The 25220-nt window shown below is 41.9% G+C and overlaps 1 protein-coding gene across 1 annotated transcript in view; it reads left to right on the top strand.

Moving 5' to 3' along the window:
- The window catches only part of TRIT1 (tRNA isopentenyltransferase 1), a 43359-nt gene extending 26178 nt beyond the window's left edge, over window positions 1–17181 (top strand). The window contains exons 3-11 of the mRNA XM_024738775.1: window positions 3992–4090; window positions 4791–4936; window positions 7604–7746; window positions 9752–9863; window positions 10222–10334; window positions 10588–10665; window positions 13265–13374; window positions 13694–13811; window positions 16367–17181. Of these exons, the coding sequence (XP_024594543.1) occupies window positions 3992–4090; window positions 4791–4936; window positions 7604–7746; window positions 9752–9863; window positions 10222–10334; window positions 10588–10665; window positions 13265–13374; window positions 13694–13811; window positions 16367–16536 (1089 nt within the window). The 3' untranslated portion in view covers window positions 16537–17181. The remainder of the gene's footprint in view (window positions 1–3991; window positions 4091–4790; window positions 4937–7603; window positions 7747–9751; window positions 9864–10221; window positions 10335–10587; window positions 10666–13264; window positions 13375–13693; window positions 13812–16366) is intronic.
- The last annotated feature ends 8039 nt before the right edge of the window (window positions 17182–25220 follow it).

Below are 25220 nucleotides of genomic sequence, written 5' to 3'. Positions count from 1 at the left end.
AGTCGCAGGTGATTCACATGCATATTAAAATTTGAGAGGTGCTGTTTTAGTGGAGAGAACACTGATTTAGGAGCCAGAAAATCCATGTCCTAGTTTTAGAACTGCCCCGTCTGACCACAAAAATTTAATTGGGTAAAGCGTTTACCCCACTGAGCTTCACTTTCCCACCTTTAAATGGGGATAAGAAATTAATTTATAAATATAATGGAATTATAGTTAGAATTCCAAAGGGATTAGGAAAAAATAGTTCTGGGTAACACCAGGAAATTTTGGAAAAAAGAATAACATAAGGGTTGGGGGGATGCCCTTATATTTTAATGTCCAAACTGCCTTTAATATCTGGACTGCTACATATTAAAACATATTGAAAATTCATAATAGTTATAATAGCATGGAACTTACATAATACTAGACATATTTATGGGACAGATTAGAAAAGTCAGATACAAATTCAAATGGATGTATATATTTAGCTTACGATCAAGGTGGCATTTCAAAGCAGTGGAGAAAGAATGTAGTAGTTAATAATTATTCCTGGGACGGTTAATTATTTTTGGGAAAAAAAAATCAGTTCCTTATTATATGGACATAAATTCCAGATGGATTTCAGAGTTAAGTAAATATGTATTTTTTTTAAACGAAACTGAAACAAATGGGATAACATATAATTGAGTAGTTATGTGATTTTAGAGTAGGGAAGGACTTTGTAGATCTAGTCTTTTTTTTTTTTTAAGGATTTTTTAATTCAATTTTTCCTTTTTATTGTGTTAAAATATACATAAAACGTACCATCTTAACCATTTATAAGTGTATAGTTCAGTAGTCTTAAATATATTCACATTGTTTTGCAGCCATCACTACCATGTATGCCATAATAGTTTTTTTTGTTTTTTGGGTTTTTTTGAGGAAAATAGCTAGATTTGGATATGTTAGAATTAAGAATTCGTACTGGCAAGAAAGTATTTCAACCATTTCAATTCCTAGGTATCTACCCTAGAGAAGCCTTGCCACAAGTATACCAGGAGATAGGTGGTAGATCTAATTTTAACATTATTGCTCTTAACAGCAAAAACATATAAATACCCAGATTCCTACTTACAGAAGAATGCATAAAATGTGCTTTGTTCATATAAGTACTTTTTCAGCAGTGAAAATGAATAAGTTGCAGTTACACGCATCAGTCAATGGGGAAGAATCTCAGAAACAACATGAAATGCGGGAGATTATAGAAGGATACATAGATGGTCATACCATTTATTATAAAAGTTAAAAAGCAAGCAAAGTTAACCAATATGTTGTTTAGGGTTTTATATACATCAGTAATAATGTAAAGAAAAGCAAGGGAATGATGAAAAACGAACAATACACAAAACAATTCAAGACAGTGGTTCCCTCAGAGAGGGGCAGTAAGGGGTTGTGATGGGAATTACTACATAGGAAGCTTCAAAAGAATTGATAATGTTCACTTTCTTACATTGGGTTCATGGGTATTTGTTTTATTTTTAGGCTTTATTATTTACATATGCTGCATATATTCTTTTGTATGTACTGAATATTTTATAATTAAAAATAACCCAGCTCACTAGAAGCAAAATTAAAAAACAGACGAGATGCGGCCAAAAAATAAAAAATTTGAAAACAACAACAAAAACAGACTATAAACCAGGGGAAAAATATCTGTAACATTAGTATACTTAATATATGAAGAACTCAAAAAATACTAAAAGAGCATGAGTAGTGATTCACAAAGGAAGAAATATAAATGGTGATAAACATGAAAAAGAGTTTACCATTGCCGTTAATCGAGGCCATGCAAATCAAAATAATGAGATAATATTTTTTTGCCTATCAAGTGGGCAGAGATTAAAACGCAGATAATAATCTTGCCCTACCTGCTTTATAAGGCACTTGTGTCAGATGAAGTAATGTATGTGAAAGCCCTTTGCACATTAAAACATCTCCAGGCTTCCTTGGTGGTGCAGTGGTTGGGGGTCCGCCTGCCGATGCAGGGGACGCGGGTTCGTGCCCCGGTCCGGGAAGATCCCACATGCCGCGGAGCGGCTAGGCCCGTGAGCCATGGCCGCTGGGCCTGTGCGTACGGAGCCTGTGCTCCGCAACGGGAGAGGCCACAACAGTGAGAGGCCCCCGTACCAAAAAAAAAAAAAAAAAAAAACATATCACCAAATGAACATTGTTTCTGTAAGACAGGTCAGTTGTTCAGAAAGGACTGATGGAAAGTGGAGAGCTAATTAAAAGAGTTAAAGGGCAGCAGCAACAGGGGATGACTTAATCAGATCACTTAGAGGATTGGAGATTTGTGAATTTAAGTAAGAACCTAGAATCAAGAGTGTCAGAACTGAAAGTACCTTAAGAAGTATTCGATCAACCTTCTTGATTTGACAGGTGAGGGTAGTAGATACTGAGGCCCAGAGAGAAAGGTTTTGCTTAGGATCACAGTTGTTTCATGGCTTGGGCAAACATGTTAAACCTTTTCCCACCAAATAACTCCTATCCCATCTCCCTCCCTCTTTTCCATCTCTCCCTTCTGGTATCTCACCATTTCCCCTTCCCCTTTTATTTTCCTTGCTTCCTTTCCCTTTGTTAGTCAGATTATACATTTGAAGTTTTATTACAATTACTGTGTAATTGTATGTTTCTTATACTTAATTTATAGGAAGGGATATAGAATTTGTTTCTCTTTTTAAAAAACGAATAGACACGTTTCTTCCTTATGCTCCTTGATTAGTAACATCTTTCTCCCCACCCTACCCCAACCTCTTATAGAGGGCTTCTGTCAGAAAAGAGGTCATCTATCTCTGTGCCCACAGACTGGCTGGCAAGGGGAAGAAGTGTGTAAATGAGTCTTTATCTGGGTTGAAAGTCTCTTTATCAGTTATTCTCAGAAGGAAAGCCCTTCTTAAAGCAGATAATTATCTGTTCAACAGAGATTCTAAAGAGAAAAATTCCAAGTAGCAGTGGTGTAAAAACAATGATGACTAAACTGAGTGCTTACTCAGTTGGAAAAAATATTTCAGGCATTGTCTTAGGGATTTTATTTGCACCGTCACGTGTAATGCTCATAAGAACTCATGAGGGGCTTCTGTGGTGATGCAGTGGTTAAGAATCCACCTGCCAATGCAGGCGACACGGGTTCAAGCCCTGGTCTGGGAAGATCCCACGTGCCGCGGAGCCGTGCGCCACAGCTACTGAGCCTGCGCTCTAGAGCCCGTGAGCCACAACTACTGAAGCCCATGAGCCTACAGCCCGTGCTCCACAACGAGAGAAGCCACTGCAATGAGAAGCCCGTGCAACACAACGAAGAGTAGCCCCCGATCACCACAACTAGAGAAAGCCCACGTGCAGCAATGGAGACCCAACACAGCCAAAAATAAATTAATTAATTAAAAAACAAACTCATGAGGATTTTACAGGTGAGAAAACTGAAGCTCAGACAAGTTGAATGACTTGCTGAGTGTTGGAGCTGGTAATTGAAATCTGTTTGTCTTCATAGCCTGTGCTTCCCAGTTCATCTGGTAGAGTCTCAAGTGGCTGAAATGTATACTACTGCTACAAAATGGTGAAGACTGAGTCTAAGAACTACGGCTTAGAGAAACCAGCTTGTCATTTGCCTTAGAAGGCAAAGTCACACAGTGGACATCATCTTGGTGGCTTCCTGAGCAGTTGACACTTAATTCTGTGAGAGTCCTTAGGCTTGTGCTTGTTAAGCTAATTTTGAATACTAAGCAAGCTTTGAGTTTTAGCAGCAAGGCCTAGAAAGTTCTCGAATTGGAAGGAATTACCATCATGCACCTGTCTCTGGTTTATGCAAGTCCCTCCAGAACTGATAGGAAGTGATTCTGAGAACTCATGAGAAACAGTGAAGACTAGTATCAAAAATATGACGAATGTGGTTTCTTACTAATACCCTACTTCCAAGTGAGTCAGATTTTCTTCTTGATATTAATATTTTGATGTCTTTCTTAACATTCACATTGAAGATATATTTGCCCGAGATAAAATTCCTATTGTCGTGGGAGGAACCAATTATTACATTGAGGCTCTGCTCTGGAAAGTTCTTGTCAATGCTAAGGTATGTTTAGTTCACTTGTAATTCAATGAGGAAATGGGTTCTTCTTTCTTGCCGGCTAATTTTAATGGGAGGAAAGTTGACTTTCACGTGTTTCTTATACTCAGCAACTGTACTAACTTTCCTACTTAATATTCTGAAGCAAATGCCCCCTCCATGTGTGAAGTGTGCTTCTCCAGGCTGGCCTGAGGACAGGGGCTGTGTGTGGGGACAGTGCTCCTCTGTGGGTTAATTAGCATCTCCGTGTAAGTTAACAGTACATTAGTCTGACTCAGCATTTCCTGGCTGAAACAATCTATATGTCAGGGAGATATCTGACACTAACCATTCTTACAGAGATGCTATTGCATAGGGTGGGACTTTGCAAACTATAATGTGCTGGAAATTCTGGTCCACTCTTTGGTTATACTTGTTGAGAAGACTAGACTCCTGGATGTGTTAATATAGATGTGTTAGCCTGGGTAGCTTGTACTCCCTGAATACTTCCCTAGACACCTAGTCCTCTTTCCTCTTTGTTTACTGTGGCCTCACAGCACTACCATGGTGTATTGGAATTTTCTGTTTATGATCTGTCTGTCACTATATGGCAAGATCTTCTGATTCATCTCCATTCTGTGTTCCTGAACACTTAGTAAAGTGCCTGGCACATACAGTGTTTCAGTGTTTGTTGAATTAAATTTACTACTAAACCTTCATTTAATAGCCCTGGGAGATGGGCACTGAGAAAGTGATTGACCAGAAAGTTGAACTTGAAAAGGAAGATGGCCATGCGCTCCACAAACGCCTAAGCCAGGTGGACCCAGAAATGGCTGCCAAGCTGCACCCACATGACAAGCGCAAAGTGGCCAGGTAAGAAAGCTGGGAGCCAACTGACGCCAAGCCCCTTTAGCGTTAGAGGGCAGTCAGTTGTTAAGTGTGCCTGGGTGAGATAGGTTTGGTAGTAGCAGTTAGTGGAGATTGATGTGTTTTAGCTCAGCAGGTTAGGAGGTTAGGAGGCCAAGAGTTATTGCCTCAGTCCAACTCCCTCAATAAATAGTTGCACCCTACTTTGTTGTTGTTACATTTAAAATGCATAATACAATACAGTTTTTCCCTAGGGCCTATGTAATCTTGCTTCATTTTCTATTTGATCTTTGCTTTTATAACAGTTTTCATATACATTTTTTCTGGCATGCAGTCAGCTGACATTGTGATTTAGGTTTCATAATTGATTGTGCAATGCTGAGTTCTGCCCCAGCAGCTTGCCCAGTGGGAGACAGGTTTTATAAACTGTCTTATAGATCAGTTCACCTTTACACATGGAGACTTTCTTGAAGGGAAGAGAGAGATGACCTTATTAGTTCATTAACCATGTTTTGTTAGGTTGCTTTGAAATTGCAGCCTCGTGTGTTAGGTATACTTTTCTTTCTTCCTTCCTTCCTTCCTCCCTCCTTCCCTTCCTTCCGTCCCTCCCTCCCTCCCTTCCTTCCTAAGATTAGATGGTTTATTTTTTCCTCCGTAAATATGCATCTTCATTGGCTCCATATTCTGTTCACTTCTGACTGCATCTTCGTTTTATCAGTCATTTTATCTATTTTTTCCTTCCAGTTTTATTGAGATATAATTGACGTACAGCACTGTGTAAGTTTAAGGTGTACAGCATAATGATTTTCCTTATGTATATCATTAAATTATTACCACAATAAGTTTAGTGTACTTATTACATAGACACAAAATAAAAGAAAAAGATTTTTTCTTGTTATGAGAACTCTCAGGCCTCACTCTTAACTTTCATGTATAGTATACAGCAGTGTTAGTTATATTTATCATGTTGTACATTACATACCTAGTAACTTATTTATCTTGTAACTGGGAGTTTGTACCTTTTGATTGCCTTCATCCAGTTCCCCCTTCCCCCACCCCCAGCCTCTGGTAACCACACATCTGATTTCTTTTTCTATGAGTTTGTTTGTTTTGAAGTATAATTGATCTAGAACACTATGTTGAATCCTAGTGCATAACATAGTGATTTGATATTTCTGTACATTACAAAGTGATCACCACTGAGGTGTACTTTTCTGTAGTGCCGGAAGCGATACCTTATCTGGCAGAGTAGAGGACCTACTATATAGATGGTTATACACATTAGATATTTATAGCAACATTTGGTATTGACAGGGGTTATGAAGTATTACACTCAAATGAGTATTCTAGATCGGTGTTTCTTAATCCTTTTCTATTCTCCCCCCTGCCCCTGAAGCCTTTTTAGAAATTTTTTTCCTAATTGTGCTTCCCTCCCTCCCCTCCATGAAATTTTAATACTGAAGAATAAGATTTTGGGAGAGCGCCACACATCATTGTAATATCTAAGGTTTTTTTGCTCCCTTGAGGGCATTGTCACCCTGTTGATAATACATATTCTAGATAAATGAAGTTTATACTTTCCAGTATCCAAACACTTTATTTTTAAACGTTTAAATAGAAATCTTCCAAAAACTTTTTGGAAAACTCAGGGACACTCTGATGAACATTCATTTTTGTATCGTTTTATGGTATGGGTCTAGAGCTTGGTTGTTACTATCTGCTCCTTTTATTAATCAGTTCTTATCATTTCTCCTTATTTTGCGACTTCTAAACTAGTAATGAGTTGAGAATGTGTTTTCGTGAGAACAGTAGGTTCTAAGCAAGAGCTCTAGAGTCTCTAAAAGAAGATTGGAGGACTTCTTTCATCTTTCTTTTAGTTTGAGGCTGTATTCTAGCCTCCAGATAAGTAAGATATCTATTACATTTTTCCCTCTTAGGTCCTCTCTGAGTGACCAGTGATAGGGAAAGACGAGGGGTCTCTACTCTTGTGTTAGGGTTTCAGGAAGTAGAATTGGATCAGGAAGGGAAAGATCACTTTCAAGCCGATAAGTTGCAATCACCCAGAGTGGTAGAGTATAGATTTGAGAGTTAAATTACCTAGTGCTGCATGACATAATAGATGCTGACAGAGTGGATAGTGGCTTAAGAATAAGTGTGTAGTTCTTTCTTCAGTGATCTTTGTGCTAGTAGAGCACTGAATTAGTCAGGAGCATTTTTCATTAATTTTAGACATATTTAAAAAGAAAGTTGATGAGCTGGATATACAGCATACTTTTGTACTGTGGGAAAGGCATTCCAGCGAGACTAGACTTGTTGGCTTACAGCAAAGTGTCCCAGACAAGCTTTCACTGCTTACCTGAAAGTGAATATGTCCTGTTCTCTTTGTGTAGTAGAAACCTGTTGTTTCTGAACCTGTTTAACTGATTTCAGAAAATTTTATATATGTTTAGAATAGTTTTATTTCTTTCTTTACCTAAAGTTTTCTTTAGAACCCTTTTCTGAGTAGCTATAGGTTTGCAGTAACCCCAGACCTTCATGTGTTCAGGGGCTTATGCAGTGAAAATGACAGTGAGGTATTCTATAATAAATAGCCTCTCCCCTGTTTCACTTGAGAATTAATATTTCCTAATGGTGGTTGTGGGTGTGCCCACCCTCCCCTTTCAAATGACTTAGGAGCTTGCAAGTATTTGAAGAAACAGGAATCTCTCATAGTGAATTTCTTCATCGTCAACATGCAGAGGAAGGTGGTGGTCCCCTTGGAGGCCCTCTGAAGTTCCCTAACCCGTGCATCCTCTGGCTTCATGCTGAACAGACAGGTAAAAGTCCTTTGGTGTCCCAGAGTTAATCTGAGACAGAGCTTATAGTAATACATTACTGTATATAAAATCTTTAGAGTAAATCAACTCTACTTCAATAAAAAGTTGTTTTGAAAAAAAATGCTTTAGAACTATGAGTGGCTCATAATAAGCACTAAACAAGTGTTAGCTATTCATTTTATTATCATGATCATTATTCATTGACTTAGTAAGACACAGTGCCATTATCTTTCTGGAAAGCAGGTAAAGGTAGCCCTGGCATTAGTATAACATGAGTTGAGTATAAGATTGGTATGGGCTTCCCTGGTGGCGCAGTGGTTGAGAGTCCGCCTGCCGATGCAGGGGACACGGGTTCGTGCCCCGGTCCGGGAAGATCCCACGTGCCGCAGAGCTGAGCCTGCACGTCCGGAGCCTGTGCTCCGCAACGGGAGAGGCCACAACAGTAAGAGGCCCGCGTACCAAAAAAAAAAAAAAAAAAAAGATTAGTATAAGCTGAGGATGAGATAAGATGGGATGGGAAAGAGACTGCCATCCAGAGAAAATCCAAAGGAGAAAGAGAAGGAAGTCTCCTGTGGAAGGAGGTCTGACTCTCTGGATTGGCTAAAGGCCTGGTTCACTGATTATTTTGGAATCAGTAGGCCTGAGAAGTGGGAATGATGGTTAGCTAGCTAACTGATAGTATTTCTTTTTGGTTTCTTGCTAATGCCCTGTGATAATAGTAACTTCTTTATGCAACAAATATAACAGCAAACATTCAATGAAGTGCCAAGTGTTCTACATAGTACTTGGATTTCAGAGATGAATGTAGACAGTACCTGCCCTTAAGGAGCTTCCGGTCTAGTCGGGCAACAAATAACGAGGTAGATACTCTGTTGTGCTAAACGCTGGGCTAGAAGGTGCTGTGGGGCCACAGAGAAGGGATGATGAGCATTTTCTGGGGACCAATTTGTAAAGGTAACTTATGAGCTAGGTCTAGAAAAATGAGATCGTTATGGGAACAGGTGGTATAGTTTAGTGATTAAGAACATGTCTCTGAGCCAGACTGTCTGGATTCAAATTCCTGCTCCATCGTCTCTGGCTATGTGAGTTTTAAGGCAAGTTGGTTTACCTTTCTGTGTCCCAATTTTCTCTTCTATAAAATGGGGATGATAATAATAATACATATCTCATAGCTTCGTTGAGGATTAGATGAATTAATAATACATGCAAAGTGCTCAGAATGTGCCTGGCACATGGTGAGTCCTCAGTAAATGCAAACTTTCTAGGAAGGTAGAAAAAAAGGTTATTATCATCGTAAGCCAAGAAATAGCAATGGCAGAGATGTAGAAGAGCGTAATTGAAATGGTGGGAATTTGTTAAATTAATCTCAAATTATATTATCTCAAACTTAAATTATAAGGTTATAGAAGAAGGTAATGTTTTAATAATGAACATTTTGTAAATGAAAACGTGTTGCAGTGCAGCATCGAACAGTGGTATCTGATTCATAATAAAGCTGTGTTTGACCACCACATTGGAATGATTATCGCCTCTCACTCTTTGCTCCTTTGTCTGGCTCAGTAGTTCAGGATATACTTAGGATGGCTTTGGTTTCAAGTTTTTCATTCCTATTTAAGGTGTCATCTGAGAGTTCTTAAATATGAAATAGCATAAAGTTAGAGTAACACATATAATGGAAAAAAGTAAGAGTAAAACGGGGCTCTCAGCTGCCTCTAAAATAAACAACGGATATACATTCTATACAAGAATAAAATATTTGTTGTTCCTAGTAGCTGTAATTGTGTGCTCTTTACATAAGAAGACATGCCTCATTCTGGCTGTTTTTACTGGAATTGCAGAGTTTTAAGTGTGACTAACTATAATTATGAATTATTGTGTAATCTTTGGACTCTGAACCTTTTCTTCCATTTGAACAAATTCTCTTCTTTGTGGCAGCCTATGCATTCATCATGTATAGTACACACCTTCGGCAGGCTTGCTGGTTGATGGGTTAATTTGATTCAAGTTCTAGATGAGCGCTTGGATAAGAGGGTGGATAACATGCTCGCCGCTGGGCTCTTGGATGAACTAAGAGATTTTCACAGACGCTATAATGAGAAGAAAATTGTGGAAAACAGGTGAGAATTTGGCTATTACTTTCACCTACTCTCCACCCCTTGCTTACGGTCAAAAGACCGTAAACATATAATACTGGCTTTGGATCTATTGTTTGCTACCCTTCATCATCGGAAGGAGGTTTGGTGTACTTGTTACAGTCGCAATTTTCTAATCTCAGACATTCCCAGAAGTTAATTTTCAAGGGAAGTAACCTGGGAGCTGGTGGGGGAAGGTGGAGGAAGGATTTCAGAGAGGTAGTAACTGCTAAGGATCTCAGTTTCCTCATCTATGAGATGAAATGGCTCAGCTAGATCATCTCCAGTGCCCTGCTAGCTTTCAGATTCAATGGCTCATCTGCTGATGCTCTCCTATTCCCAGCCAGGACTATCAACATGGTATCTTCCAATCAATTGGCTTCAAGGAATTTCACGAGTACCTGATCACTGAGGGAAAATGCACACCAGAGACTAGAAACCAGCTCCTAAAGAAAGGTGTGAATTCTCCATCTAACCTAGCCTTGGACATCCTTGGGTGACAGAGTGTCCTGCTGCTATGGCCTGAGAAGGAGCTGAGGCTAAAAGAGACCCAAACGGCCTTCAGCTCAGAATTGAGATTTTCACCTACCAAGTATCCACCAGTGTGCTGACGTGGCTAGTTTTCTCTAATGCTGGACTGGATGGGCCTTCCTTTCAGCAGAGTGAGAAATGGTTAGATAGAGGTTCTTATATCTACCTTGTCTTTCAGGTATTGAGGCTCTGAAACAAGTGACTAAGAGATATGCCCGGAAGCAAAACCGATGGATTAAAAACCGTTTTTTGAGCAGTAAGTGTCCTTGTTTTTCCTTATGCCTTAGGTCTGCTTTCAGTGGAACATAGATGTTCTCAGCTCACCCAGAAAGTGAACTTTAGTTTCTGGATCTGTTCTAAGATTTGGGACCTGACCTGGGAGGTTTTGCATAAGTGATTGTCCAGGGGTGTTTTCCTGTGATGCCTCAGAAAACAGTTCTTCCCCAGGAAGAATCTGCCTTAAGCCTTGAGCACGTGAGTGCTGGCTGCAGACAGGGAAGAACAAAATAGCAATACCTTCTTAGCGGAGTTGGTGCTCAGGGTTGTTTTTAGCTTCAGATTTTGTACCTGAAGAACAGTCAGATTTCCGTAGGGAGGCTTTCCTAATTAAAATGGTTTGGGGGCCAGATAAGTAGTATAAAAAGACAAAACTTTCACCAATTCTCCCAGCATCACTTCTGTGTTCAGATACGTAGTGCTTCAGGCTGCTGCAACTCTTTAACTTCAGTTGAACAGCACTTTTAAGGAAAAGGGAACGAAATTCTCATTCATTGGACCCTGTACTGCATCCTTAGCACTAAATTTGGTGTCATACATATGTTACTGAGCCTTCAAGGTGGGTGGTATTCTTTTCTTTTTGCAGATAAGTAAATAGAGGCTTAGAGAAGTTAAATAACTTGCCAAAATTTCCCTAGCTAATAAGCAGTAGAGTACTGAATGCGGGCCAGACTCTGAAGTCCATGCTCAGCTTCACACCATGCTTCTTATTTCCTTTAGTTATAACTTTAGCTGGACGGCATTAGTATTGGGTCTCGGGTAAGAAATTGTGTGGTTATGAGCTAAAAGGAGATTAATTTAAAGGAGATTAAGCATAAGTGAAACCCTAGTTTTATCTTTTGGGCCCTTTTTTAATATGCTTTTGAATCATCCCTGTTTACCTTTTGCCATTGGATTTCTGCTTTCAGTTACAGATACGCACAGCTGAGGTCTCGCCCTCCTCTCAGTGCCTCTGAACAGAAACACCTTGGGCCATGTTGTTGACCCTTGGATCTCTCTCTCGGTTCTCACCCTCTGCTAGGGCTCTCCAGTGTAGTTCTCACGCCAAGGGGCTTTTTACACTTTCTTCTACTTACCTTGCTTTCTCTGCATGTCCTTTTAGATAGAAGTCTTTGTGTCAGCTGAAACAAAGTTCCCTACTACAAATTTCTAATGCAGCTTCTCTTCTCCGCAGGGCTAACAATTAGTCTGTAACAAAAGATGGGTTTTTGGGATAATGATTTGGAACTTCTTCCTGTGGTAAAGCCACAATAACTCGCCCATCTCTGAGTCATGAGGGCTTGATGGCACAGTGCATCGTATGCCCGTTCCTCATTCATGTGTATGCCGGCGCAGTCCTGGTGCTAGGGTGAAAGGCACAGCTGCCCTGTAAATCAGGAGCCGTGTGTGATTGGCCAAGGGCTGGTCTGCTGGGGTAAGGTTCTGGCAAGAAGCCAGAGGGACTTCCCCACCCCAGCTTGGCCTTGGACCCAAGCCAGAAATAGCAGCTGGGAGCCGAGAACTTGTTGAAAGGTACTTAGACAGGGCACAGAAGCCCAACAAAGGACTTAGAGGGGAAAGGAAAATATAGAGTGGCCTGGAAACAGGTGCAGAGCTTAGCCAAGGCCAGGTGTGCTGTGGATGCTGCCTGCACCCTCCCAGTCTCACCTTTCCGTGTGGTGGCAGGTGCAGCCCAGTCCAGTTTATGAAGAATCTTATTTGTGGTTGGCACTATCAAAAGGCCAGCACCTGCCAGCCGTTGGCATTCTGAGGACTTTGATGTTTTTGTCCATGGGGCAATGCTCTTTGCCTTTAGGCAACTGACTTAACCTGGATGTGGAAGGCAATTTAGTGTATCCACATACTGGGGAAGCTACAAGCAGAGACTAAACATAGTTGGCTCAGATGGATGAAATGCTTATAGCTATACTTCCGGCTACCTCCAGTCTTATCTCCCTTCAGAAGTATTCACCAAAGGGTATTTCTTGAATACTCCTCTAGATCTGTTTCTTAGAAACAGGGCTCAACTAGTTCAATTCCAAGGCTTTTTTCTAATTTTCAGATTCAGCAGCTCACTGGTTGATACTCTGCTGTTGCCAGCCCACGATTATCAGTATGGTATTAATGAGTTTCGTGAATGCTAGACTGCTGAAGGGATGTATACAAACCTGAGACTAAAGAAAGCTGTGAACTCTTTTGCCACAGAGTGACATCACTGTAAGATGATATGGACCTTAGAACAGGCACTCACTTCAAGCCGCTAATTGCCTCCTGTCACGTGCTACCTTTATATTGTAGCCCATACAGTGGTCACTAGAGCTGTTACTCTATATTGTTTTCCTGACTGATCTGGAAGATCCTACACCTGAGACTCTGGATTATACAGCTAGACTTATTGGCTGCAGACCAGTCAACCCTCTGGGTCTTTCTTGGATTGTGTGTAGCTGTTTGGTTCATGTTTCTGGTTAGATTGAATGGCATGGTCAGAATGTTTATTTCTTTGACCCCATATGTTTCCCTTGAGGATTTTGGAGTCCTAGGAGCAGAATAGATTGGGTCTTGGAGGCTGACCTCTCACAGCTTTTCTTTGTCGTCATTAGGACCTGGTCCCAGTGTTCCCCCAGTATATGGCTTAGAAGTGTCTGACGTCTCGAAGTGGGAAGAGTCTGTTCTTGAACCTGCTCTTGAAATTGTGCGAAGTTTCATCCAGGTGATTATTAATCATGGTACTGTCTATTGTCTGGTTCTCACAAAGCTTTCCTTTGCTGACACCTTTGTTGCTATTCTGGGAACCAAGCATTCTTTTCCGTGGAATAGAGCAGAAGGCTGCTTTTAAATCCTTGGAGGCTGCATTTCTACTTTCACTTTCAGAAAGGTTGTTGTTAAAATCTCTTCACAGCCCACCTGCTCTCTGGGATGAGAAAAAGGAATCTTGGGAAAATCTCACTCCTCTTAATATCAGAGTATAATATCCAAATCTCTTTGAATCAAATGCTTCTCCCCCATCCCTGCCTTTTTTTTTTTTTCAGGGCCGCAAGCCTGCAGCTACTCCAGTAAAGATGCCAAGCAGTGAAACTGAGAACAAGAGAAGTTATCACATGTGTGACCTCTGTGATCGAATCATCATTGGGGACCGTGAATGGGCAGGTAGAGTCTAGGATAGAGAAATCTGTAAGGGTGGGTCACACTGACTTCATGAAAAATTTAAGGTCTTTGGTAGGTTGAATGCTGGAGTCTGCTTGTTTGTAAAAAAAAAAAAAAAAAGACCAGATTCCTCTAACAGCCTTTGTTCAAATTTCATGGAGAGGCCTTCTCAAACGGGAGAGTTATCTCTGTATTCTCAATTTCAAAGGAAGATCATATGCCCTCTAGCTTCAGCTAGAGTAGATATTTTACTGAGAGGTCTGCAGTTAACTTGCCAGAGCTCCTTTGACTTTCATGATCCTGCCTGAGTAGTTTCTTGGTCTCATGTTTAGACCTCAGTGGGGGTGAGGTAGGATTGTAAGGGAAGCCAGGCAACTCACCCAAGAGGCCAAAGGAGCAGAAACAGCTGGGAGGAAACAGGAAGCGCAGTTATTCCTCCTGAGTACATTCTTCAAAAGTGGTGTCTCTCCAGTAACTTTTAAGGTAATACGTTGGAATGGTGTTGGTTGCAAAAACTGTGATGAAAAGTGTTAAGGGAAACTGTGTGAAAGCAAGACGGTTAGACATGCCAAAAGACGGTGGTCAAAGGGTATGTACCGTCTTCTTCATAAGGCGCTCCTGACCAACCCAGGAACAGCCCTGCACCGAGGTTCTAGTTCCCTGTTTCAGAGCCTGGATCTGTCTTTGCCATAGAGTCACATTGCACTCCCCTGTTGGATTTCTGCAGTAATCCAGCAAAGCTCAAAAGGGCCTTAGCCTCTAAGCCTTGAATTTACATTGTATTTAGAAACTTGTTGAAGGCTCACTCCTTTTAGGCACAAGCAGGGCTTGTATTTTACCCAGCGGCTGGAATCCCGTTCAGAGTACTGCTTTGCATGGCATTCTCATAGAAGTGGATTTTTCCCCCATACCAACCAATAGAACGATTAGTTCTATTAACTGTTAACGCTGGCAAAATGAACTGCATTGTCAGAGACTGGGGATGGCTGTGATTGCCCAAGCAGCAGAAGAAGCCTCAATTATCGTTGGTTCATAATGATGAAAGGGGAAGAGAAAGAGAGTGTCTGATTGTTTTTTCTAAAGGAAACTTAGTGGTTTGATTTGTCGAATGTCCTTCAGGGATTGCCACAGAGAAGCAACATTTGTGAGCCTTTGTGAGCGTAGCGTGTGTAAGCCCTTCTATAGTGCCATCTGTCAAGTCCTTGCTCTCCCATCTCCTGCTGCCATGGAGAGTCAGTCCAGAAGGCCACTTTTTGCCGTAGGCTCTAGCTGGAGACAAAGCTGACTTTTTTCCTCAAGTAAACTTTTCCTTGACTTCTAACCTCTTCCTTACCTACTTTTGCTTCCCAATCCCTAAAAATGATGTTTTAAGTAAGTATAAAAGAACTTAATCTCGTTGTCTATCTTTATAGGTGTTTCCAGATAAGATTTCCTTGAAAAAGAACAGGATGGTAAAAAGGAGCTTGTGTGAGTTAGTCAGAAGCTGAGAACTGTCTTTGGGGTGAGAGGTCAGAAATTGATATCAGCCAATAGTAGCTTTTCAGCTTTACTGCTTCTGTGGATCCTTGAAAGGGATCATCAGAAAAGAATACTTGCTGTGATCTCTCTGGTGCATTGTGTGCTGGAGAATGCGAGTATCTGGGTTAGTCATTCAGATGGCTTATCTGACCCAGGCATGGGGATGTCACATCAGGAGGGGCAACCTGAGTGAGCTGGTTAAGAAGAGGGAAGGGCGGCTCTGGGTATTGTAGGCCTGAACCACCTGTCCTGCAATACAGATAAGAATTTGGATTTGTAGCTTATTTATTTATGTATGTATTTATGGCTGCGTTGGGTCTTCGTTGCTGCGTGCAGGCTTTTCTCTAGTTGCGGCGAGCGGGGGCTGCTCTTCGTTGCGGTGTGCAGGCTTCTCATTGCTTCTCTTGTTGTGGAGTATGGGCTCTAGGCGCACGGGCTTCAGTAGTTGTGGCATGCAGGCTCAGCAGTTGTGGCGCATGGGCTTAGTTGCTCCGCGGCCTGTGGGATCTTCCCGGACCAGGGCTCGAACCCATGTCCCCTGCACTGGCAGGCGGATTCTTAACCACCGGGCCACCAGGGAAGCCCTGGATTTGGAACTTTTGAGATGTGTGAGTTGAAATGTATCTGTAACAGGCAGCCCTATATGGGAAAATTGAGTCTGGAGCCCTGTTCTGGAAAATTGACTCGCTTTTTGAGCTATAGGTAATCCGAAGAGCTTACCTGCTGTGTGACCTAGGACACAATGTAAGACCTCTGAAATAAGTCTCTTCCTGTATAAAATGAGCTGAATAATACTGTCCCGCAAGATTGTTGTGTGGATTTAGTGATATAAAGCCCCCAGCAGTTATACGTGATATGTGGTAGCTAGTTTGCTAGCTAGCTGGCCATATGACTTATTCTTCTCTTAAAAATGCTAAGCAGCTGTACCAGTACATGTGTTGATCCTGTTATTGTTAAAGAAAAGGATTGTTTAGTTAATTTTGTATGCTTCCAAGATTAGTTGTAGAAAATCCTAATTTTTTTTGTTTGTTTTGCCTTAGCACACATGAAATCCAAGTCCCACTTGCACCAACTGAAGAAAAGAAGAAGGTTGGACTCAGATGCCATCACTACCATAGAAAGTCAGAGTATTTCCCCAGACCATGATAAAGAGCTTAAAGAAAAGGGATCCCTAGGGCAGAATGATGAAGAGCTGAAATCCAGCGTTTAAGGGACTTGTCCAGTGGCCTTTGCAAACGTGGCGGGGGTCCAGTTCTTTCATTCAGTGGTGTGGTTTTATTTATTTTCTTTTTTTTTTTTTTAGTGGTGTGGTTTTAACCTCTCATGTTCTCTGTCATGGAAACAGCAGGCCTTGTTAGCTCCTGTGTGGCTGATATGTCTGGTCTGGTAATGAGTTTGGGAAGGGCTTTTTTTTTTTCTTTTAACCTTAAAGTTTCTATTTTTGAAAGAGGCACAGATTGCACTTTTTTACATTTGATCTTTTTGGTGATGAATACTGGGATTTACTGTATCCCTTAAAAAAAAGTTTTATGTCCTTGACTCTGGCTGGAAATATCTAATTTCCAGACACTTGTAAAGATGATTGAGTCATTGTGAGCCACAATTCAAGAGTTCTGGATTTGGGTGAATGGCAGTAAAGGATCAGCCCCAGTGAGATAATTAAGTGAACCAAACCAGTTTTTGGAATTCCATGGAGACGGAGAGAATCAGACTGAGGTGATTGTGACATGGAACTTGAAAACTGAAGACTGACATTTGTTGAGCTCCTCCTGTGTGATAATCACTGCTATCTTTCTATTGAGTTAGGAGACTATATTTTTATTGAAAGTTAAATAAAGAAAAAGTTTGCAAGAACCTCTCTAGTCCTTAAAAAGATGTTTATGTTCATGTCTAACTTACATACAGTATGCTTTGTTTTCAACATGAGAGCTTTTTCTCAAAGTCGATGTTCTTAATATGCTATCTATTTGTTTATTTAGCACATGTTTATTGAGCACTTACTATATTCCTGGAAAACATCTGGAGAGGATCTTTTTTTTTTATAGGAGATTTGTTATCTCCAGTTGAAGCTCTCTTATTGGAGTGACCTGAGCTACCAGCAACGTGAGTAGACATATATATGAATATAACATAAGATTAAACAGTTTTAAGTTTGCAGTTCAGCAGCGTTTATGTTGTGCAACCAAAACTTTTTCATCACCCCAAACAGAAACTCTGCACCCCATTAAGCAGTAACTCCTCACTCAAGCAGTATTTTATTTGTTCTGAATCTACTATATGAGAGGCCCTAGAGTAGGCTAGAGGGATACAGAGATACAATGAAATGTGGTTCTTGCTTTCAGGGAGCTTGTAAATATCTTATATATACACAGACAACAAATTTAGGTAAGAGACTATCAAAGACCGTAAGAGCTGTATAGAATTTCACTTTGGAGGGAAGAGGGGAGGGATCATGGAAGAAGGCGCATTTCTGCGGGACCTGAAAAAGCAGTTCTTTGTGAATGTATGTGAGCTAGCTATGCAAAAGTTTTATTTTTTCACTAGATTTTTTTACATAGTTCAATTTTCAAAAATAATATAAAAAGACAAAGACATTCATTGAGAAATCTCACTCCTACCTCCATCCCCTTCTCCTCCCATAGATAACCACTTATTAGTTTTTTTACATACCTCTCAAGTGTTTTTTTAAGTATCAATAAATATGAACAAATACAAATATATATTCTTATTTCTTCCCCTTACCCAAAAGATAACAAAGAGCACATACTGTCTTTATCCGTTACCTTACCTGTTGGCAGTACCTGGGTGTGCATGGGTTTCCCCTGCCTCCTCTGGTAGGTCTCCCGTTTCTGTTCTTTACCACCCTCCCAAGGGTCCCCCAGTTGAGCACAGGCCATAAGCATACTGAACTTCATTCAGATGCCAGGGTTAGGCCAAAACCAGCCTCTGAGGAAATCTTAAGCTATGGCCAGCCCTTTCATTCAGCCAGCAGGTATTTTAGAACTTACTATGTGCCAGGTGCTGTGCTGGACTCTGGGAATTCAATGATCAAAAAAGTCCACATTGATCAAATAATTACAGCTGTAATAAGGGCTATAAAGAAAGGACACTCGCGGTGAGTGCAGGTAATCCACAGTCCTGCCCGTGCTTGGTGTGTGGGGGTGTGTGGGGGGTGGGGAGGTGTGTGTCGAGGTGCGTGGTGTGACACAGCAGGATGCTGGGGCAGGAGTCTGAAGCCAAGACTGCACGTGGTACCCCGTGGTCTGGAAAGCTGGGCTTCTCAACTTGACTTCAGTGGTTTCTCCTCCCCCAGTCTGTGGGATATCCTGGCCCCCTTGAGTTTTATTGAGACTTACCCACGTTAACTGATTTGAATCTCAAGAATAAATGTATTCTTTGGTCAGAGAAGAAATTGTCATTGAATCCACGTCATCTTATTCTTTAGATTAAATGTGTAATTTTCCCAATCAGTTTATTAACCACTTCAGGAGCTAATGGGGTGGGAAGCGGCATCTTCCCACTGGAAGTGGAGGTGAATACTTATTGTGAGCCAAGGGGGACCAAGCAGTTCATATACATTAGCTTCTCATACAGCCCCGGGAAAGAGACGCTGTTTCTATACATGTTTACCAATGGGGAAACGGGCTCAGCAAAGGCACCCAACTAGTAAGTGGCAAAGCCGGGATTGAGGCGAGGCCACAGAATTAAGAGTTCAAGCTGTTGAGCCCTGTGTTAAGGTGGCTGGTTTTAAGGAGGAACATTAGTCTCTGAAATGCTCTTCACACAAGTTGCTAAATATGTTTTAAAGCTTAAAAAAAAGTTTCAGTGGAGAAGCAGGAAAAACTAGTTTTAATAATCCTTCCTTAAAAACCTTTAATCCTTCCATCTGAAATACCTGGAGCAGTAACTGCTCGTTGAACTGACTCACTGCTATCTCTCTGGCAGTTGGAAATCAGGGATTTCTTGAAAAAGAAGAATCAAAGTGCCCAATATTTAACTAAGTTTAAGGCACTGTGGTTGTGCCTGCTACCCCTGTTCTTAGACTCAGCGGGATGGAATTCCTTTACCAGCAGCAGAGGGCCTGAGGAAGGCAGAACCCTCACTAGGAATCTCCTTGGTGCCCTGGCCTGAGGCACTGCCTTGAGGTGGATGTCCCCTGTCTGCCTGCTGCCCTCTGAATGACTTTGCTGTTGTACGTAGGGAAGGGAGTAGCTCTGTCTAATGATCTTCCTATATGTAGAGATGAAAGGCTCCTTAGCACCTTCTTGTATGGACGCGGAAACTGAGGCCCAAAACATGGATGTTCCACAGGCACAGAGCAAGTTGTGACAAAGCCAGAACAAGCCTGAGGTCTCCTCTCTCACTCAACTGCCCAATCTCATACCAAATCTCATTTGAGAGCAGGAAGGGGCCAGCTTTGGGCATTTTGTTCAGCCTGGAGTGAGGATAAGGAATGCCATTTTGTACCATCTTGCCTCAGATAATCCCTAGACAAGCAGAGCCTTTCAGCGCAGGTACCCAGAGTCTCCAGTCCATGGCGGTGCTATCTAAATGGCTTTGGCGGTTAATTCCAGCACTCAGCAAGCTATTAGGTCCATCTACCTCTGTCAGTAAAAACCTTTTCCTATCAGTTTTATTGAGAGATAATTGACAGATAAAGCAGAAATCTTGACTAGACTTTAGACACTTCTTGTAGTTCAGACAATGCTGTTTTAAGTAGGTAGGAAATACTTTGACTCCAGAAAGAGAGGTGGATTCTTAGTCTTTAAAATACTTTGCTTGTTTTTTAGGGCTCAGCAAAAGAACATTTCATCTATAGTCTAGGTACATGGTTTGAGCCTTTGTAATTCTCAGCAATTATTTATGTTCTTAGCCTCAATCCCACATTCTACAAAGAAGATTTTTCTGCTTAAAACAGCAGTACAGGGGCTTCCCTGGTGGCGCAGTAGTTGAGAGTCGGCCTGCCAATGCAGGGGACACGGGTTCGTGCCCCGGTCCGGGAAGATCCCACATGCCGCGGAGCGGCTGGGCCCGTGAGCCATGGCCGCTGAGCCTCCAAAAAAAAAAAAAAAAAAAAAAAAAAAAACCCAGCAGTACAACATTAAAACAACAACAATAAAAACACACAGAAGAAAAACACTAGAAAGTAAGCTTTTATGAATGCAGTAACCTGTCTCTATATCCCCAGCATCTAGAAAGTCAAATCTTTGTTGAATTAGTTGTGTGAAAGCCTCACAGCTAAGTGGATTTCTGCATAAATAATCTGCTTTAATTGTTAAATAGCTTTTAACTAAGATGAAGAAATCTTGGGATAGTAGCCACAGGAAGGAATTTCATTATTTGATTATCACCTACTTGGGTGGTTAGGGCTGTTTTCTGAAAAGATGGCTAACGGGTCATTGGTAAAGCTATTTTGAATACGTACAAAGGACGCTGCCTGGTTGTATTAGTTAGGGTAAAAGGCTAAGCTGCTGTAACAAAGAGACTCAACAATACAGTGGCTTAAAGAACAAAGAAGTTTGTTTCCTCCTCACATAACAACTCTGAGGGGAGTTAACATTTCCGAAGTGAGCGGTCCAGGTCAGTGGGGCAGCTCCACTCTAAGCGGTCATTCAGGGACACAGATTCCCTGTATCATGTTGCCTCTCCACCCTCTGGGGGGCATTGTCAACACCTGCCTGGTTAAAGTTGGCTCATCTCTGGTTCCAGCCAGTGGGAAGGAGGCAAAGCGTGGAGCAGGCACGCCAGATGCCTTAAGGCCTGGACCCTGCAGTGGCACACATACTTCTGCTCACTTAATTTTGGCAAGAACTTAGTTACGTGGCCACACCTAACCTGCAAAGGCGGCTGAGAAATGTAGTCAAGCCAAGAAAGAATGGGAGAACAGATTTTGGTGGGCAACTTGGAGTCTCCACTAAATTAGTCTCATGGAAAGAACACTGGTTTAACTAATTAGCTCTGCTAGCTCGCTAGGGGCAAATCTCTCTATTTCCCCATCTGTGAAATTAGTGAGTTGTATGAGCTGACCTGAAATATTTCAAAAAGTAAAGCTTGACAAAATCTTGGCTGCTGAGATTTTAAGATGAGAATTAAAAATCGTTACAGTGAACATGAGACTGAGTGAGCCTTGGGGCCAATGGCTAATGCTCTAAAGATGGTGGAAAGGAAAGATGGAAGGTATTTTGGTGGTATTGCAGAATACCTGAACTAAGGGCTGTAACCATCTACCTCCAGACTTCTTTTGATGTGGGGGAAGAAAAAAGAAACTGCTATTTGTACCTGCAGCTGAAGGCTTTCCTGTCTTAATATGTGGTCTGTGCGGCCCTGGGAAGGTTGTTCAAGCAGCCTGAATTTCCTCGTATATAAAATGGAGTTATTACCTCCATTCCAGGGGACATTGTAAGGATTAAATGAGGTCCTTCTGAAAGCAGCATAGTGTTTGGCACTGCAGTGCCTAGTAAGTGGTTGGTATAAATTGGATTTATTTGCTTCATTGGGGAAAAAATTGTTAATGCTACTAAAGTGTTGGTTTATAGTATGGTGTCAGTTCCCAGAAGTTAACAGGGCAAGCTCTGACTCAAAACTGACTGGTTTGGTGGTCCACGGGGCTACTGGCTAAAAATGGGGCTACTGGCTAAAAATGGGGCCTCAGGCTTTATCTGTCATCCAGCCAGGCTTCAGCTGTTAGTCGTTACTGTTTTTTTTTTTTTTTTTTTTTTTTGCGGTACGCGGGCCTCTCACTGTTGTGGCCTCTCCCGTTGCAGAGCACAGGCTCCGGACGCGCAGGCTCAGCGGCCATGGCTCACGGGCCTAGCCGCTCCGCGGCATGTGGGATCTTCCCAGACCGGGGCATGAACCCGTGTCCCCTGCATCGGCAGGCGGACTCTCAGCCACTGCGCCACCAGGGAAGCCCTGTTGTTGTTTTTTAATGCATATGATTTCTTCATGAGTTAGCTCATTTGCTCAAACAGTCTCATTCACCTAAATGCCCTTTCCCCTACTCTTCACTTAGTGAACTCCTGCATATCCTTCAAGGCCCAGATCTGATGTCCTCTCCTTAGACAAAGCTTCCTTGGCTCCTTAGAGAAGTTTAGTTTTTCCTTCCTACGTGTTCCCATAGCAGTTTACTACATAATAGTAGCATATGGTACTACGTGCCAGGCATGTTCTAAGTAGTTTACATATAATTCATTTAGTCCTTACATCATCGTTGTTATTAGCTCTGTTTTTCAGTTGAAGAAACGGAGTAGAAGAGTTAAGTGATTTTCTGGAGGGCACGCTGGGATTTGAAACCAGGTGGGTGGCTCCAAAGTCTGTGTTCTTAGCCACCATATTCTTTTCCCTCCTCATTACTCTGCTACAGCACATATCACCTGTAACTATCTCATGCTCTCGTTGGAGAGTAAGTCCTGCCATGACGTGGGTCCTATCTTAAGGCAAATGTGAGGCACACAGTGGGTACCCAATAGATACTAAGGCTGGTTTAGACAGGACATGACTCCATGTCTAAATGTAAACATGGCTACTCTTCATTGGGTGTTTTGCTGTGTGTCAGGCATTTTGTGTTAAGTACATGCATACCTTATAATGATTTCTTTAAATGGACAAGGAAATTTATTATTCCCATTTTATAAACAGGCATATGTATACAGAGAGCTTAACGATGGTTGGCACAGAGTAGACATGCAAATATTTGCTGAGGACTAGAGAGAAAGTCCTGTGAGGACAGGAATTTTTGTCCACTGTTAACTGCTTTATCCCTGGCACCTACAAGGGGCCTGCTGCTTGAAAGGCACTCGGTAAACATTTCTTTCTTCCTTTTTTGTTTTCAATATTTGTTTATTTATTTATGTGTTTATCTGTTTAGGCTATGCTGGGTCTCAGTTGCGGCACACGGGCTCTTAGTTGGGGCATGCATGCAGGATCTAGTTCCCTGACCAGGGATTGAACCCGGGCCCCCTGCATTGGGAGCACAGAGTCTTACCCACTGGACCACCAGGGAAGTCCCTAAACATTCCTTGAGGGGGGATATGAAGCCAGTTTGGGCTGCCTTAAAACCTGTGCTGTAACCATTAAGCTGTACTTCTCTAAAGGCATTCCTTTAGGGGTTTTCAGATGTACAAATTATTTATATCCCATCTATGTATAAGAAGGAATCAAGACAAGAAAAAGCAAGAAAAGATTCCTGAAGAAGTAACCCTCCTACTAAGATGTTTCTGTTAGGTAAGACTTACGGTTACAAATGAAACAAGCCAGGTTTGTTAGGGTTATTGAGGTGCCTCATGAGATTCAAGCACAGGAAAGGATCAAGGCCCCAGGTACAGCCAGTACCACCTACCCTGGTGCTGTGGAGTCTCCCTCTCTCGTTTCTGCCATGCAAACAGGCTTTCTCTTTGGTGGGAGACAGGACTGCCCACAGCACCGAAGCTTTACCTCTTCCAGCTTTTACAGCTGAGAGATTGTGCTGCTGCTTTCTCTGGTTCTAAGTTCAAAAGTGCCGGGGTATCTCACACCCATTAGGACGGATTCTATTTAAAAACAAAAAACAAAAAAACCCAAGTGTTGATGAGGCTATGGAGAGATTGGAACCCTTGTGTTGGTGGGAATGTAAAATGGTACAGCTGCTATGGATAACAGTCTGGTGGTTCCTAAAAAACTGAAAAATAGAATTGCCATAGGATCCAGTAATTCCATTTCTGGATATATACCCAAAAGAACTGAAAGCAGGGTCTTGAAGAGATTTTTGTACACCCACGTTCATAGCATTATTCACAGTAGTCCAGAAGGTTGAAATAACCTCCACGTGTCCATCGACAGGTGAATGGATAAACAAAATGTGGTAGATACATACAATGGAACGTTATTCAGCATTAAGAAGGAAATTGTGACACATGCTGCAACATGGATAGGCCTTGAGGATATTATGTTAGATGAAATAAACCAGTCAAAAAAAGAGCAAATACTGGGGCTTCCCTGGTGGCGCAGTGGTTAAGAATCCGCCTGCCAATGCAGGGGACGCGAGTTTGAGCCCTGGTCCAGGAAGATCCCACATTCCGCGGAGCAGCTAAGCCCGTGTGCCACAACTACTGAACCTGCATTCTAGAGCCCGTGAGCCACAACAAGAGAAGCCACCGCGATGAGAAGCCCGCACACCGCAACGAAGAGTTGCCCCCGCAACTAGAGAAAGCCCGCGCGCAGCAACAAAGACCCAGTGCAGCCAAAAATAAATAAATGTTTTAAAAAATAAAAACAACAACAAATACTGTATGTTTCCACTTACATGAAGTATCTAAAGTAGTCAAATTCATAGAGACAGAATGTGGAATGGAGGTTGCCAGGGCCTGGAGCAAGGAAGTGGGGAGTTGTTTAATGGGTATAGAGTTTCAGTTTTGCAAGATGGAAAAGCTCTGGAGATCGGTTGCAGAACAATATGAAGTGCTTAACACCACTGAACTGTTCACTTAAAAATGGCTAAGATAGTATATTTTATGTTACATGTATTTTACCACAATTAAAAAAAAAAAAAAACAGTCCCAGGAAAGGGATTCATTAGCTTAGCTTGCGTCTGGCGTTTACCCTGAGGCCCATCAACCAGACTAGGATGCAGTCTTGAAAGGATAGGGCAGTTCCCATGGAAACCAAGTGGATGGAATGGAAGTGGAGTGATTTCCAGAGGTAGGGTGTGTGGGTTGCTGGGAGGGAGGGTAACTGGACAGACAAGCAGTGGGTATCCACTGTGGAGTAACTGCCTTCTGGTCAGCAAGACACTTGTTTTTTTTTTGTTTTTTTGCGGTACGCGGGCCTCTCACCGCTGTGGCCTCTCCTATTGCGGAGCACAGGCTCCAGACACGCAGGCCCAACGGCCATGGCTCACGGGCCCAGCCGCTCCACGGC

This window comes from Neophocaena asiaeorientalis, unplaced genomic scaffold (genome assembly GCF_003031525.2).
Source record: "Neophocaena asiaeorientalis asiaeorientalis breed wild unplaced genomic scaffold, Neophocaena_asiaeorientalis_V1.1 scaffold106, whole genome shotgun sequence".
In the NCBI taxonomy this organism is placed as follows: Eukaryota; Metazoa; Chordata; class Mammalia; order Artiodactyla; family Phocoenidae; genus Neophocaena; species Neophocaena asiaeorientalis.
The sequence above is the reverse complement of the archived record's forward strand: the minus strand, read 5'-3'. Positions and strand labels throughout refer to the sequence as shown.